Below are 14968 nucleotides of genomic sequence, written 5' to 3'. Positions count from 1 at the left end.
TATTATCAACACTTTTGAACAAAAATCTGTAGTGCTGTTGTACCAGTGACTCACTGGGAATCTTTCTTCTCCTTCCAGATCATGTATAGCCTTTGGACCCAAGAACCGCTCAATTGGTGCTGCTGCTAAGAGCCAGGTGAGTCTGTAATTTGGGGAGAAGCACCTTCAGTGCTCAGAAAACCAGATTAGCAGAATGGTTTGGGTTTTTTTTTAATCACTGAAGTTTACAAATGTCTCTGAGCTGGAGTCCCAGTGTCTCCAGAACTGGAATGAACAGCTGAGCTGGGTTCAGCTGCTGGTGTGTAACGCTGCTCTGTCAGCTGGGGCAGAAATCTAAGGGCTGATCCTTGCACACAATGAAATGTAAAAAAAAACCCAAGTCTTTGCTTCTTAAATTCTGATGAATAGTAGTTTAGTTTTAGGTTGCAGCTGTAGATTCTGAAGTGAAGCAGTAGTGCCTCATCCTGCTGTAGCTTGTTCCAGTTTGTGTGCACTACAGTAGCTTTTAATTAGTGCCCACGCTCTATAGAATTCCATTAAGTGCATGGTTTTGGCAGAAAGGAGACATGCTGGAGTATATATATATGCAGCTTTCTTGGCTCTTTGAGGCTGAATTGCAGCCTAAATATCTATCTTGGGTGTTCTGGCTCATATTTGGAGTTTGTTGGTGTAGGCAGGTAAATGTGATGTGAGGGCTGAGAAGACATTAAGCTGATTTGTCCTGCTGTATTGTATCTTGTGTTGCTGTGAAACCCCTATAAAACATGACTTTTTTTTCTGAAGTCCTCTACAGGAAGTGACTATTCAAACACTTGGTTTTTCTTAGCCTAAAATACCTAGAGATGTGTGAAGATTCATTATCTAGAATACAAAAGTGACTGGACACAACCATGTTATTCAAGAACAGAAGAACTGTACTAGAACTAAATACAGATAACTTTTTTTTCTGGAATTGAGTATCTGCTTAAATTAAAGAAACTCATTGATACAGAGATCCAGTAGAGATGAGGTATGTCCTGCAGGAACTAAAGGTGCAGAAAATGAAGCCCAGGTTAAGTAGGAGGTAGAGACTTGGCTGACACTGTCCCAGGTAACCACTCTGCAGTGCTCCTCTGCTCTCAGTTCCTGGGGGGTTTTGCTCTGCCTTGCTCTCATGTACATGAAAGAATGAAACAGTTTCCTTGCACTACCTGGAAGCAAACCACAATGATTTTTCACTTCTCTCTTTGCACTGATCTCTGCTGTTAAAACAACCTGCCTTTTGTCAGTTAAATCAAAATGAAGGTATCATCTTGGGGACCTTCTGACTCTTTAAAGCTCCATGACAGGATCCTGGAGCTGTTCTGTGAGAGTGTCTGTGTTCAGTGTCATGTGCATGGGATGAACCCAGGCTGGAGTCCCCAGCCCTGTGTCCCTTGTGGTTGTGGGGTCAGGCTGCAGTGCAGTAGGAAGGTAGGGTGGCAGGGAACAGGGAGATGGGAAGGGCACTTTGCTCATGTCTTTAGTGTCTTACACATACACTCTGAAAATCAACTGCTCTTTTAGAGTCTTGGCTCGGTTTTGGGGTGTACATTTTATTTGAGATCTCAAATTCCTGTGGGTTACCTGAGCACTCAGAGGGAAGTTGCCTTCCAGCAACTGCCCTGATACTGCCAGGATACAAAAGATAAAAATATTCTGTCGAGAGAAGCCTGAGAACAAAACTCTGTCTTCTGTTTGAAATTCAGATGTTCCCCTGACATGTTGTATTAAAGATTTCTTTTCCTCTAGGTTATTTCAAATGCAAAGAATACAGTACAAAGTTTTAAAAGATTTCATGGTCGTGCATTCTCAGATCCCTTTGTTCAAGCTGAAAAAGCAAACCTTGCCTATGAACTCGTCCAGCTGCCAACAGGCTCAACTGGCATCAAGGTAAGTCTGGCATGTTTGAAATAGAGCCAGGGGAGGAAGCTGATAAAGTTCCCTTTTATCTCTTCATTTTGAACCTGCTTGCTGTGGTTTCTGTTCTCTTGTGGATGGGAAGTGTTAAGTGGGGTACCAGGCTGATGCTGCAGGTGGGCTCTCCAGGTGTTAGGTGAGACTGATTTTACAGTTCCTCTGCCTTGCAGAGCTGGTCCCACAGACTGTTCTAGCAGTGCCTTTTTCCTTTGCTCCATGTTGAATTTGGAAGAGAAGCTACTTGACCAGTGCACTTACTACTGCAAGGGAGTAAAATGTCCCCTTAGTACTCCAGGTGAAACAGTACAAATTTGTCTTCTTTCAGCAATGGCTGGACTTCTGATGGGGATCTGAGCAATAACTAATTAAGCTACTCCAAACCAGCAGAGAGGAAGGCATCTGAGGCACAGTCTAGCAGTCAGGATAAAAAAATATCTGTGTTCAGAGTAGCTCTGTCACTTCTTAAATGTGCATTTCCAGTGTTTCTGTTGTCCTCTTGCAGTTGCTGTGCTCAGGCTGGGCTGTTGGAGAAGGCTGTCTAGAGCTGTGCTGCTTCTTAAGCTTGCTTTTAGTAAAGAAGCATTTCTGGTGTGGTTTTTCCTGTCGTGTAATACTTGTGTGTACAATTTTCATTTGTAGGTCATGTATATGGAAGAAGAAAGAAACTTTACTATTGAACAGGTGACAGGAATGCTCCTTACCAAATTAAAAGAGACTGCTGAGAATGCACTTAAGAAGCCTGTGGTTGACTGTGTGGTTTCTGTAAGTATGTGATAGTAAATAAATCTTACATAATTTGCTTGGTATCACAAACTGAAGAGATTGCAGTGTTAAATTGCCCATTAAGCTTGAATAGTCAGGTATTTGTCTTTTCTGTTTAAAACTGAATCTTCATCTTCTCTTCAAAACTAGATTTACTTCATTAAAGAGAATGCACTTAAGAAGCCTGTGGTTGACTGTGTGGTTTCTGTAAGTATGTGATAGTAAATCCATCTTACATAATTTGCTTGGTATCACAAACTGAAGAGATGGCAGTGTTAAATTGCCCATTAAGCTTGAATAGTCAGGTATTTGTCTTTTCTGTTTAAAACTGAATCTTACACCTTCTCTTCAAAACTTTCATTAAAGGTAAAATGTCTTAAATCACTGCTAATTAGCAGCATGATTAATACTTAACCCCTGTTTCTATTGCTGCTGAAAGGAGTGGCTTGTGAGAGTGAATGGAAAAAGGTTGACAAAAAGTAACTGTCTTCATGTAATCCTTTTCTTTGCTTTTTCTCTTGCAACTGGTGAACACTAAATTTGAAAGATAGCCTGGCTGTGCTCTGTAGGAGCTCTGTAGCCACTTGTAGCTGCTGCAGACAGCTCTGCTCCACGTTAATATTGACCCTCTGACCTTCGTGCAGGTTCCTTCCTTCTACACAGATGCAGAAAGGAGATCTGTGCTGGATGCTACACAGATTGCTGGGCTCAACTGCCTGAGGCTAATAAATGAAACAACTGCAGGTAATGCCTTCCCTCCCCTCCCTCACTGAATATTGTTGTTTTATTAGATAAAAAGGCTTTTCATCTGTCACTGATCTGTGCCCTCTGGAATTACTGCTGGGTTTATAAGTTTAAAATGGATCAGTTGACCATAAAGTTTCTTAAGCTCTCATCTGTTTGGTTTTTTTTTGCTTTAGAGGCATAAAGATATTCCTTGAATGTCTGTTTTAGTGCAGCTTCTAGGAAGGGCTGATACTATTTTATTGTTGTTCTATGTTACTTCAGCACTGAGAATCTTAATGAGGGATCAGTCTATGTTACTTCAGCACTGAGAATCTTGTTTAATGAGGGATCAATTTCCATAGCTTGAAAAGTAAGATGAAAAGCTAATACTCTTTACTGATGTACCACTTCTGAAGGAATTACAAAACTGACTTTTTTTAACTATGATTTTTACTCTTGTTTCTGTGTAGTTGCCCTTGCCTATGGGATCTATAAGCAAGACCTGCCTGCCTTGGAAGAGAAGCCACGGAACGTTGTGTTTGTGGACATGGGGCATTCTGCATATCAAGTGTCTGTCTGTGCATTCAACAAAGGAAAGCTGAAAGTAAACCATCTGTTATGCATCCATTTTAATCACTGGGAGAAATATCCATCAGCACACATGGCCTGTGACAGGCAGCCTTACCTGGCTTCACATGGGCTTGGTTCATATTCCTAAAATTGCACTTTGTCTGGAGTTAAAGTAGGGCAGGGAGCTGGAGAGCTGCTGAGGGATGTGTGGGGGAAGCAAACGTGCCTTAATCAGCAGACTTTGGCAAAGAATAAAAAGCCTGGAATAAATGATCTGTGCAGAGATTGCCATATCTGACTGGATGCTGCCTTCAGAAAAGGCTCCAGTTCAGCCAGGTCTAGCATTAGAACAGGAATTCCTAGAGTAGTGTGGCAGACTTTTTTAACACTTGGAATTCCTAGAGTAGTGTGGCAGACTTTAACACTCACTGTGGTACTCATCTAAAAGAGTAAAAACATTCTTAATATATGCTGCAAATGGAAGCTAAGCAAGTTACAGTGTGTTTTTAGGTGTAAGCTGCCAAAGATGAGGATTTTCCAGCAAATACTGACATTTCTTAGTTGGCTTTCTTACAATTGGAATCTGGACTTTTGCTTAAGTCCCAATAACATTCTCTTGTTCAGCTGCAGAAGTTAATGCAAATTTTGAGACGTGGGGTAGTGAAATGAAGAGAAGGCAAGAGTTCTGAAAACATTCATTTTGTGTGTAGTTCTGTTTCCTCTTGTGAGGAAATGTTTCTTTGTGTTTCTCTTGAGTAGGTCTTTTAAATTTGGAAGCCATAGAAGTATTGAAGGGATGCTTTTGAGTGTAGAACAGAGAGCTGGATAGCAGGACAGTTAAACCAGTGTAGAGACCAAACCTAGTCTGGGAAAGGATGGAGAATAATGTGATATGCTATTGATTTCTAGTCCTTAAAAAGAAAGTTGCGAGTATATTTAAAGAGCAGACTCAACTGAGGTGGATGGGCTACAGATGTTCTTTGCAGCTAATTCCCTCCTCAAAAATGAGCACCTGTTTGTGAGAGTTAAAACATGAAGAGAATAAGCATTATTTTTAGCTTGGTGTGAACATATTCCACCCTACAGAGAGCTGGATAGGAGGACAGTTAAACCAGTGTAGAGACCAAACCTAGTCTGGAAAAGGATGGAGAATAATGTGATATGCTATTGATTTCTAGTCCTTAAAAAGAAAGTTCAGAGTATATTTAAAGAGCAGACTCAGGTGGATGGGCTACAGATGTTCTTTGCAGCTAATTCCCTCCTCAAAAATGAGCACCTGTTTGTGAGAGTTAACAATGCTTATTCTCTTTGTTTTATTTTTAGCTTGGTGTGAACATGTTCCACCCTTATGAGGCATCAAATATTAAACTGGGATAGGATTCAAAGTAACAGGAAGGCTGGATGCCCAAGGCTGCTTTTTAGCATTTGAGATAGCTGGGATTTTTTTTTCCTGGTGTTTGTAGCCACTGTATGTATGCCCTGCAATTCTTGGGATAATTACCACTCACACAGAGGTTTAGTAAGTGGCACTGGCAGCATTTGTCAGGGGTAATGAAGGTTTTTCTCCAGCACTTTGAAAGTATCTCCTGTCAGCTACAAACTGTGCAGGATAATTATGGTTTAAACTTGGTAGGCTTTAAAAAAAAAAGTGTACAATTGTTCCTGCAGTTACCATCCACATAAAGAGTCAGATGTTAGTGATGCAGTTGCTGCTTAGGCTGCCCTGAAATGGAAGAGAATGGCTTGTCTGTTGGCAGCACCAAACGTGGGAGATGTGTGGGACACAGCTTTGCTGTGTGGGAGGGGATGGGCTTGTGGGTGGGGCTGATCCAAAGAAACTCCTCACTGGTGGTGGCAGGGGCAGAATAAAAACAAACTACTGGAGTTTTTTTTCTGTTGGTTGCACCAGTATACTCCTTCCTCTGTTGTACTGTTGTGATACTTTGGCCTGAAGTTGGACTATATTTGAAACAATTGCTTTGACATTAGCTGCTATCTGGTTTCAATGAAGTAATGCCAAATAACTGAAGAGTTCAATTTTTTTTAAGGTTCTTGCTACAGCATTTGATACAACACTTGGAGGCAGGAAGTTTGATGAGGTGTTGGTTGAATACTTTTGTGAAGAATTTGGGAAGAAATACAAACTAGACATCAAGTCCAAGATCCGTGCGTTGTTGAGGCTATACCAGGAATGTGAAAGACTGAAAAAGCTGATGAGTGCTAATGCCTCTGACCTCCCCATGAACATAGAGTGCTTCATGAATGACATAGATGTCTCTGGGACCATGAACAGGTGATGGTTGTGCTCCTGTGGAGGGAAACTGTCAGTGCCCTGCAGCCAGAAGTATAAAGTACCAGTTTTTGGGACTGGGGGGGTGGAACACGTCAGGACAACATGTGCAGGGGTGCTGCTCAGGATAATAACCTTTAAAGACTGCTCAGGATAATAACCTTTAAAGACTGCTCAGGATAATAACCTTTTAAAGACTGCTCAGTGGTTTGAGTGAGGAGGGGGGGTTGTGAATGCTCCAAGCATGCCTAGGTGCTAGAACCAAGTTTGGGGAATATAATGAACAAGTGTAGAAGGGGCTGGGGAGGGAGGGTGAGCCCTGCTGAAACAGCATTCTCCCAGCTTTGTCACCCTGTTGTGTTTGTGGTGTTAACTGGCTTGTGGTGTGCTACAGCTTTATTTATGGCTTCTTCCAACAGGGGCAAGTTTCTAGAGATGTGTGATGGACTCCTTGCAAGAGTGGAAGCACCCCTGCGCAGCGTGCTGGAGCAAGCCAGTGAGTCTGCCCAGAGCAGAGCCAGCCTCTGGCTGTTGCCTGGACTTGGACAGATGGGTTTAGTGCAGCTTACAACTTCTTGTTTAGCAGTTAAAAGCTTCTTAAAACTTTTACACACAAGCTAAGACCTGAAATTCTTATTGCTTAGAATCAGGGAGGAAGTTTGAAATAGTCATGGCTAGTAAAACTTTTTGGTGACCATGTCAGCATATTCATGTAAAACATAAATGTTTAACTGATAAAAACTGAAGTCTGTCTCCTTTCTAGAGTTAAAGAAGGAGGATATTTATGCAGTAGAGATAGTTGGTGGTACCACAAGAATCCCTGCTGTGAAAGAGAAGATCAGCAAATTTTTTGGCAAAGAAGTCAGTACCACTTTGAATGCAGACGAGGCTGTTGCACGAGGTTGTGCACTGCAGGTAAAAAGTGCCCTTTGTTTTGGCTCTGAGTATCTTTCTTGAAATCTTTAAATATTTGACCCAGAGTACACAGGTAACATGAGAGAGAGAATGAATTCAAATAGGCTTTGAGGAAAGTGGTTGGAAGACTGAGAAGAGCAGCTTGGAGTGATTCCTTTGTGCTGTTTGTGTAAGGGAAATCAGATCAGTGTAGCTTGTGGAAGCAAAACATTGGCTGCCTCTGCTGTGTCTGGAGGCTGGGAGTCTGGTAAGGCTCTCATGGTGCTGGCTTCTCCTGGTTCCTGTGGAGGCCTGGGTTAAACAGGGGGAAAAAACTTCCCTCCAGTGTTACTGTTGTGATCTGGCAATTGCTTGGTAAAGTGGATTGAAGTGAGAGCTTAGGCTCTTGCTGATGGAAATCCTTGTCCTGAGCTGGAGCCAGTCACTGCTGAATGGCTTAAGAAGTGGTAAATACTCTATGGTTACTAGTGCTGCCATCTCTTGAATGCTCCTTAGTTTTGCTCTGATCACTTTGCTTCTCTCCTAAATGTTAAATATGTGCTTACAGCTCTGTTCTTTCAGTGGCATGAACTAGCTATTAGAATCTGCTTAAAAAAAATCTAGTATACAGAAGCCCCAGTACCCCATCACTCTAAAAAGTAACTTTAATGGATCTTATTTCTTAGGTTGGCACTAAAACCAATTGGGTAGGCAAACCACAGCAAGCCAGACATGAAGGCTCTTGATTAAAACTTGTGGCTTTCCCTTTCCAGAGTGCATAGCTTGTGAGAGCTTCCTGAAAAGGGAGGGAACGTGTGAGCTTCCAGTGCTGCTCAGGGCAGCTTGTGAGTCTGTCAGGATTGGTCTCCCTTAACCTAGAGGAAATGCACATCCTTAGCAGCACGAATAGCTCCTTGGTGAATGAAATGAGTGTCCAGCTGAGGTTTGGGTGTAACTGGCTCTTGTGCCCTTTCAGTGTGCCATTTTGTCCCCGGCCTTCAAAGTGAGGGAGTTCTCCATCACAGACCTGGTACCCTACCCCATTTCCTTACGATGGAATTCTCCAGCAGAGGAAGGGTTAAGGTAAATTATATTTGGTATTCTTGCTGACAGCTAGAGTAAATAACACTTTTATGAGAATGTTCACTAAATAACTTAAGCTTTTGGTGCATGTTTGGAAGTTGACCAGGGATGGGTGGCAGCGTAGCGCTTCCTGCGTGGCCGTCGGTCTCATTTTAACCTAATGTTTAAGAGACTCCTTTGTCAATTCTTAAAGGAACTTCTCCTTAAGATATGAGAGTATCTAGAATAAAGTTTTAACTTCACCAGATGACCAGGTGCTCTGTTCTCTCTTCCAGTGACTGTGAGGTCTTTCCCAAGAACCATGCTGCTCCCTTCTCGAAGGTCCTCACGTTCTACCGGAAGGAGCCGTTTACTCTTGAGGCATATTACAGCTCTCCCAAGGAGCTGCCCTACCCTGACCCTGCTATAGGTTGGGACTGTTCTGTAGCTTTAAGCTTGGCTAATAATCTTGTACATAGTTCAGGACTTCTTTCTGTCTAATTATCTAGTGCAACCTACTGCAGTGTAGAGACAGGCTTCCAAACTTGGGGATTTACAGTAAAATGAGTGGAGTAACGTGAAGTTTGTGGGGAAAACAGGCTAAATAAAGAGCTTTTTAATGCTGGAGCAAACCTGGAAGGGGCATACTGAGAGTTATGTGATGTTTTATTATGATAAAAGTAATATCAGCTTTCACAGCATGCCACAGAGTTTCTAATTGGGGTGTGTCCTAGCACTGCTGAGTAACGATGGAATTGTTTGGCTTGGGTAGGATTTGATGTCCTCTGAGTGCATCTTGGTGATGTGCTGCCAGCAGCAGTCAGGTTTTACTTTGCATTTGGTGATTAAGTTAATCAGTGTGGTGTTTTTTTTCTCGGGATTGTTTAGCTCACTTCTTGGTTCAGAAGGTCACTCCCCAGACAGATGGATCCAGTTCAAAAGTGAAGGTCAAAGTCAGAGTGAATATCCATGGTATCTTCAGTGTCTCAAGTGCCTCTCTAGTGGAGGTTCACAAATCTGATGAGAATGAGGAGCCTATGGAGACAGATCAGCATGCAAAGGAGGAAGAGGTAAGAGGTGGCATTGCTCTTGGCTGCTGAGCAAACTGTTGAAGCAAAACTGGCCAGGGTCTGAGATGTGATTAAGTACTAGTTGAAGTACACTGTGGTAGTGATAGATCTCTTGAAACCAGCACTGTGAGGTATAGATGAAAACCTTAATCATGCTGGAAGTGCTGCTTGCCTAAGCCAAGATTTATAGTTGATGTGTTGAGGCTCTACTTCAGTTTTCATGCAGTTACTTTTGCCCAAAGAGCATTAGGTGTGAGGTGTTCAGATCAGGTCAGTTCCTAGGCTGTGTTTAATATCTCAAATTGGATCTCTCTGTGAATTTCAGAAGATGCAGGTAGACCAGGAAGAGCAGCAGAAGACAGAAGAACAGCAGGCCCAACCTGAAAACAAGGTGGAGTCTGAAGAAATGGAGGTAATGTGAACATTTCAGACTTGTGTTTTCTTACAGGATACTTGGGGAAGATTCATGAGAGCATGTAGTGTGTGAGTGCATCTGCTGCCTTTGTGGAAGCTGAATCATATATTGGTCCTCTGTATCATGATTAGAGCTTTAGAAAGACATAGCATGGATAATTGCAGACCTGTCAGGGGACCTAGTCCTGATAAAGTGGAAGGAATAATGATTTAGGTTTCAGTAGCTGAAATACTAGAGAAGGTTGTGCTGTAAGCACCACCCCCCTGTGGCTGTAGCCTGTGTGCCAGGAGAGGGCAGTGCTGGAGGAACTGTGACCAGAGCAGCTGCAGGTGTCAGCAGTCACCCTGCTCTGATGTTGAGGGGTGATGGCTCAGCAATGCTGCTGCTCATCTGAGTCTCAGGTGCTCAGCTGGAGCTGACCAATGCTGGTTTTACTAGCACTGCATCTCTTCAATGCAGACTTCTCAGGCTGACTCAAAAGACAAGAAAGTGGATCAGCCACCTCAAGCCAAGAAGGCTAAAGTGAAGACCACAACAGTGGACCTGCCCATTGAGAACCAGCTGGTGTGGCAGATTGGGAAAGACATGCTCAACTTATTTATTGAGAATGAGGTAAACTCCTAAGTACTCCTGCTTGCAATGTCACTAGTTGATCTCTGGACACTTTGATGCTCATTAAACATGGTTAATGGTGATCAAGGAAAGAGAAAAAGGGGGGGGGTGGTGGTGGGAAGAATGCAGTTGAAGGTGAACAGCAGTGCCTCATGGAGCCAACATACATTCTTCCTTCAGGCAACTGCTCTGCCTTTCCTGCAGAACCCCTCTGCAGGCTGGTAATGCTTGGGCTGTGACTTCCACAGTCATCTGCAGTTACAAGGTGCTGATGGCTGCTACCACCAGGGTGAAGTTTCCTCAACTAGAGCAAGAATGTTCTGTACTGTATCCCACAAAAACTGAAATTATTTCATGTGCTGTGTGGCACAGTTCTGTAAACCAGAGTACTTCAGATATCTCTAGTCCAGCTTCAGGCTTCCCTAAGGCAGCATGCTAATGGTACATGTTACATAATCCGTGTTTAACTCCTTTGACAACTTTTTCACAGGGTAAAATGATAATGCAGGATAAGCTAGAGAAGGAGAGGAATGATGCCAAGAATGCAGTGGAAGAATACGTGTATGAGATGAGGGACAAACTCTGTGGTGCTTATGAGAAATTCGTTAGTGAAGATGTAAGTACTGCTGTCCTGAGGGTCTCCTCTTGTCTTCTGTTGCAGTGGTAATTACAGGCAATGTGTTTTTTTGACCTGTATCAGATACTATCTTTAATTGCACTGTATTTCCAGACTTTAAATTTGGAGAAGTAGCTTTTAACCTTCCTGGCTGTGAAGATCACCTTCTAAATGTGGGCCAAGGACAAGCAGATGGGACCCAGGCTGCACTGTCTGTTCTTCTCAAACCCATTGCAGCAATTAGGATATTATCAGAGATGTGTTTGCAGACTGAAGCAGACCAGGAGTGCTTGCACAATCCTTTTAGGGCAGCCTATTCTGTTTTGGCTTTTTGTCAATATTTAGGGGTAGTTTAGAAACAAACCACCCAAAACTCAAAACACACCTACCTAGGAAAATAATAGGTGGGATTAGTCTAAGTGTGGGCACTGTATCTGAACAGGTTGCCTGAAAAATCTCTTGGTATTGTTAATTAGCTCTCCCTGGTGTCCTGAAGGAGCTTGGTGTGTAATTAATGGAATTGTAAGTTAGGTGGTTACATTAGTCAGATGAATCACTCAACTCTTGAGTAGATCCCCACTGATGATAACAGGCCCCTTGCCAGCAAAGGTGTCTGAGGAGCCCAGGTACCTGCAGCAGAGCTGAAACTGGGGTGAGCCAGGTGAGATTCCTCACACCTTTGCTAAAGAGGAGTTTCACTCTCAGGCTTCCTTATATTGTGATGATGAAAATGTGAAGGAGAAGGAGAGGGGGGGAAAAGGCTTTTGTGTGACAGTATTGATCTAAATTGTAGGTGTTCTTCCTTAGCCTGGTCTCCACCATGAAGCCTTACTGAAGAACACTGTTTTTCACTAAAATAGGATACAAAATTTTAGGCAGAGTTCTTTGTTCTAGAAATATAACCCTTCCAGAGAGGTTTTGAGTATAATCTAATAGCATCTGACAGTTATCTCACCTGTTTTGTATGTGTTGCTTCAGGATAGAAACAGTTTCACACTGAAGCTGGAAGATACAGAAAATTGGCTTTATGAAGATGGTGAAGACCAACCCAAACAAATCTACATTGATAAATTGGCAGAATTGAAGGTGAGTAGGTGAAGGTGAAAGAACTATGTTCCCATCAGAATTTCCTGAATCTGGAGAACATTGTTCAGGCAGGGATCTGCCTTGGGTCTGCTGAGCCAGAGGTCAGCACTGATAACAAACTCCTTGGTGTCCTTACTGAGCACATGAGGAGCAGATCTCCAGCAGACCTGCAACAATACAGACTTGAGGCAGACTCAGCTCCTCCTGGAAGTGGAGGGAAGAGCAAAAATTCCCAGGAGTTTGGGAATGTTGCTGTAGCTGTCCTATCTTGCAGGAGCACGCTGTGAAGCTGTGTGGGTCTTGATGTCTGTTGTACTTTGTTTCAGAGTCTGGGTCAGCCTATTCAGGCAAGATTTCAAGAATCAGAGGAAAGACCAAAAGCATTTGAGGACTTGGGAAAGCAAATTCAACATTACATGAAAACTGTTCATGCATTCAAAGCAAAGGTATTTCAGTCCTTAATCTCTGGCAACTGCAAGGAATGGTGCAAACCTTTTTTGAATTTTAAGGAAAATAAAACAAATTTAAACAAAGCTGGTGCAGCCTCCTGGCTCAATTCTGAGTTCTCAATATTTACCCAGAAATGGATGTTGGCTTGAAAATCCATCAGTCTTTTTTTATCCAGGTGTTGATTTCCTCATGGAGGGGAAAATGCCAGCAGGAGCAGAACATCAGTTCTCTGATTACAGAGCAGTGGGTGATCAGGTTAATTGCTCTGCTAACTAGAACAGTCTTCTGGCTTAATGTTTTTCTAGTATTCTTGAAGTTTAAGGAGAAGCAAATAATTTAAATGCTCAAAACACTTGTTCAGCTACTGCTAACTTGGCCATTTCAGGATGAGCAGTATGACCACCTAGATGAAGCAGATGTAGCCAAAGTGGAGAAGAGTGCAAATGAAGCCATGGAGTGGATGAACAATAAACTTAATCTTCAAAACAAGAGAAGTCTGACCTTGGACCCAGTTATAAAAGCTAAAGACATACAAGCTAAAACTAAAGTAAGTCTTGTGTGGAATTACAGTGAATTATGCAGAGTCTAGAGGAGAACTCTGAGGTGAGGAATGTGTGATGGAAAGACAGTGAGTGGGTATCAATCTGCCAAACATGTACTGGGGAAAGTTTGCCCTCAACTGGAACATCCACCTGCTGTGGTCAGTGCTTAATTTGAGCATCAGGTGAATGGTTTTAATCTACCAGCACATTTCTAACAGCGTTTTATGTCTGTGTTTTCTAGGAATTGACAAGTATTTGTAATCCAATAGTCAACAAACCAAAACCCAAAGTGGAGCTCCCGAAGGAGGAGCAGAAGCCGACGGAACCCAACGGACCAGTGGAGAGCCAGGGGGAGGGGGACAGTGGGTCCCCAGGCACGGAGCAGAGTGCTGCTGCCCCCACGGCTGCTGAGAAGAAGCTGCCTGAGATGGACATTGACTGAACTGCAGCCCCTGTTTATACTCTTGCAGACCACAATAAAGCTTTAAGTTGTCCACTCTGTTTGTTCTGACTCCGAACCGAAGCAAGCAAATCCCGCAGCACTAGGAACTCCTGCTGAGGTCTGGTCAGTGTGGTGAGCCCCAGGCCCGGGCAGTGCCCACACCCCAGCAGTGCTCCCTGCCCTCCTGCCCCTGGGTGGAGGTTTGGTGTGCTCACCAGGCCTCCAGGAACAGCTCTAAGCTCAGTCTCCATCGCGAGTCAATCCTGTTCCAGAGGGAGAGGGGAGGCTGAACCCCGCCTGGCGCAGGGCTGGTGGTTCCCTCCCCTGTGGATCCTGGCAGCAGCGTTCATAGGAGTGCCCATGGACACAGGATGGCACGAAGACGAGAGGGGGAGCATCAGCTGTCCTCAGCTCATCACCAGCCAGCCCTTCCCTAGGCTTGATTTTGGTTTGATCTGTGCTTGAGCCATCCCCAGTTACACCGGGCTCACGGAGCATCCCCACGGTTACCCCTCAGCTGCTGCCCTCGTGGCCTGGGTGGCTTGGGTTGGTGTCTGATGGATGAAGCCCCAGCTGTAGGCTCCTGCTGCTCAGGCTGGACACACAGAGGTGACCCTGCGTGCTGGCAAACTCCCCAGCTGATCAGACCACGTAAACTTGTCTCTAGTTGAATTAGCTGCTTGTAGAAAGAGTGAGTACCTGTATTTCAGCTGCCTCTGCTGATAGTAGATTCTGACTTGTTCCTAACTTTTTCAGAAAGGGGTGTGCTTGCTTCCATGAGGCCTTCATTTGGAATGCTTGGGGTTTTGCTTTGAGGTTTTTGTTATTTTTTTCCCCCAGGAAAATAAAGACCTGACTGACTTGGCACTTTTTTTTTCTCCTATGAGCTTTATACAATGATTTGCTTCTAGTATTGATTGTCATTAAACTTGCAAAGATGAATTTGTATGTATTAAAACCCAAAGGTGAAACACCCATTTGAATATTGCAAGAAATAAATACACTGGATTCTACTGGATCACTTTCTCTAGCTGTTGATTGTAATGGAGACTCCTTTGGGGTAGAGGTGAGGGCTGAGGCAAAGATACAAAGGCCTTATTGCTTTTCTTGCTGGTGAGAGTGAAGTTGTGCTTTGCAGATGTCAATTGAAGTCATGTTACTGAAGTATAGAATCAGAATTGTTTAGGCTGGAAAAGACCTAAGCTGAACCACTAACCTGAGTAATGCTCAACCCTGTCCCTCAGCACCACATCTCCAGGCCTTGGAAACCCCTCCAGGGCTGGGGACTCCACCACTGCCCTTGGCCTCTTCCAGGCCTTGACAACCCCTTTGGGGAAGACGTTTTTCTCAGCTCCAACCTCAACCTTCCCTGGCACAAGTTGAAGCTCTTTGCTCTTGTCTTGTCCCTTGAGAGAGGAGCACGACCCCTCCTCCCTCTCCTCACCACGCTGGTGCTGCAGCAGAGCTAACAAACAGCGGGGGCGGCCAGGGGA

The 14968-nt window shown here is 43.7% G+C and overlaps 1 protein-coding gene across 1 annotated transcript; it reads left to right on the top strand.

Moving 5' to 3' along the window:
• The first annotated feature begins 85 nt into the window (after positions 1 to 85).
• Positions 86 to 13526, top strand: HSPA4 (heat shock 70kDa protein 4). The gene is made up of 18 exons (XM_008944915.1): positions 86 to 136; positions 1771 to 1911; positions 2578 to 2700; positions 3345 to 3444; positions 3897 to 4030; positions 6045 to 6289; positions 6706 to 6782; positions 7050 to 7201; positions 8157 to 8263; positions 8539 to 8672; positions 9131 to 9312; positions 9638 to 9724; positions 10187 to 10339; positions 10830 to 10955; positions 11934 to 12041; positions 12368 to 12487; positions 12877 to 13038; positions 13275 to 13526. The coding sequence occupies exons 3-18, from the start codon at positions 2581 to 2583 to the stop codon at positions 13473 to 13475; spliced, it is 2208 nt and encodes a 735-aa protein (XP_008943163.1). The 5' UTR covers positions 86 to 136; positions 1771 to 1911; positions 2578 to 2580; the 3' UTR covers positions 13476 to 13526.
• The last annotated feature ends 1442 nt before the right edge of the window (positions 13527 to 14968 follow it).

This window comes from Merops nubicus, unplaced genomic scaffold (assembly GCF_000691845.1).
Source record: "Merops nubicus isolate BGI_N331 unplaced genomic scaffold, ASM69184v1 scaffold31407, whole genome shotgun sequence".
NCBI lineage: Eukaryota > Metazoa > Chordata > Aves > Coraciiformes > Meropidae > Merops > Merops nubicus.
Note: the sequence above shows the minus strand (reverse complement) of the source record. Positions and strands in the feature narration are given on the sequence as shown.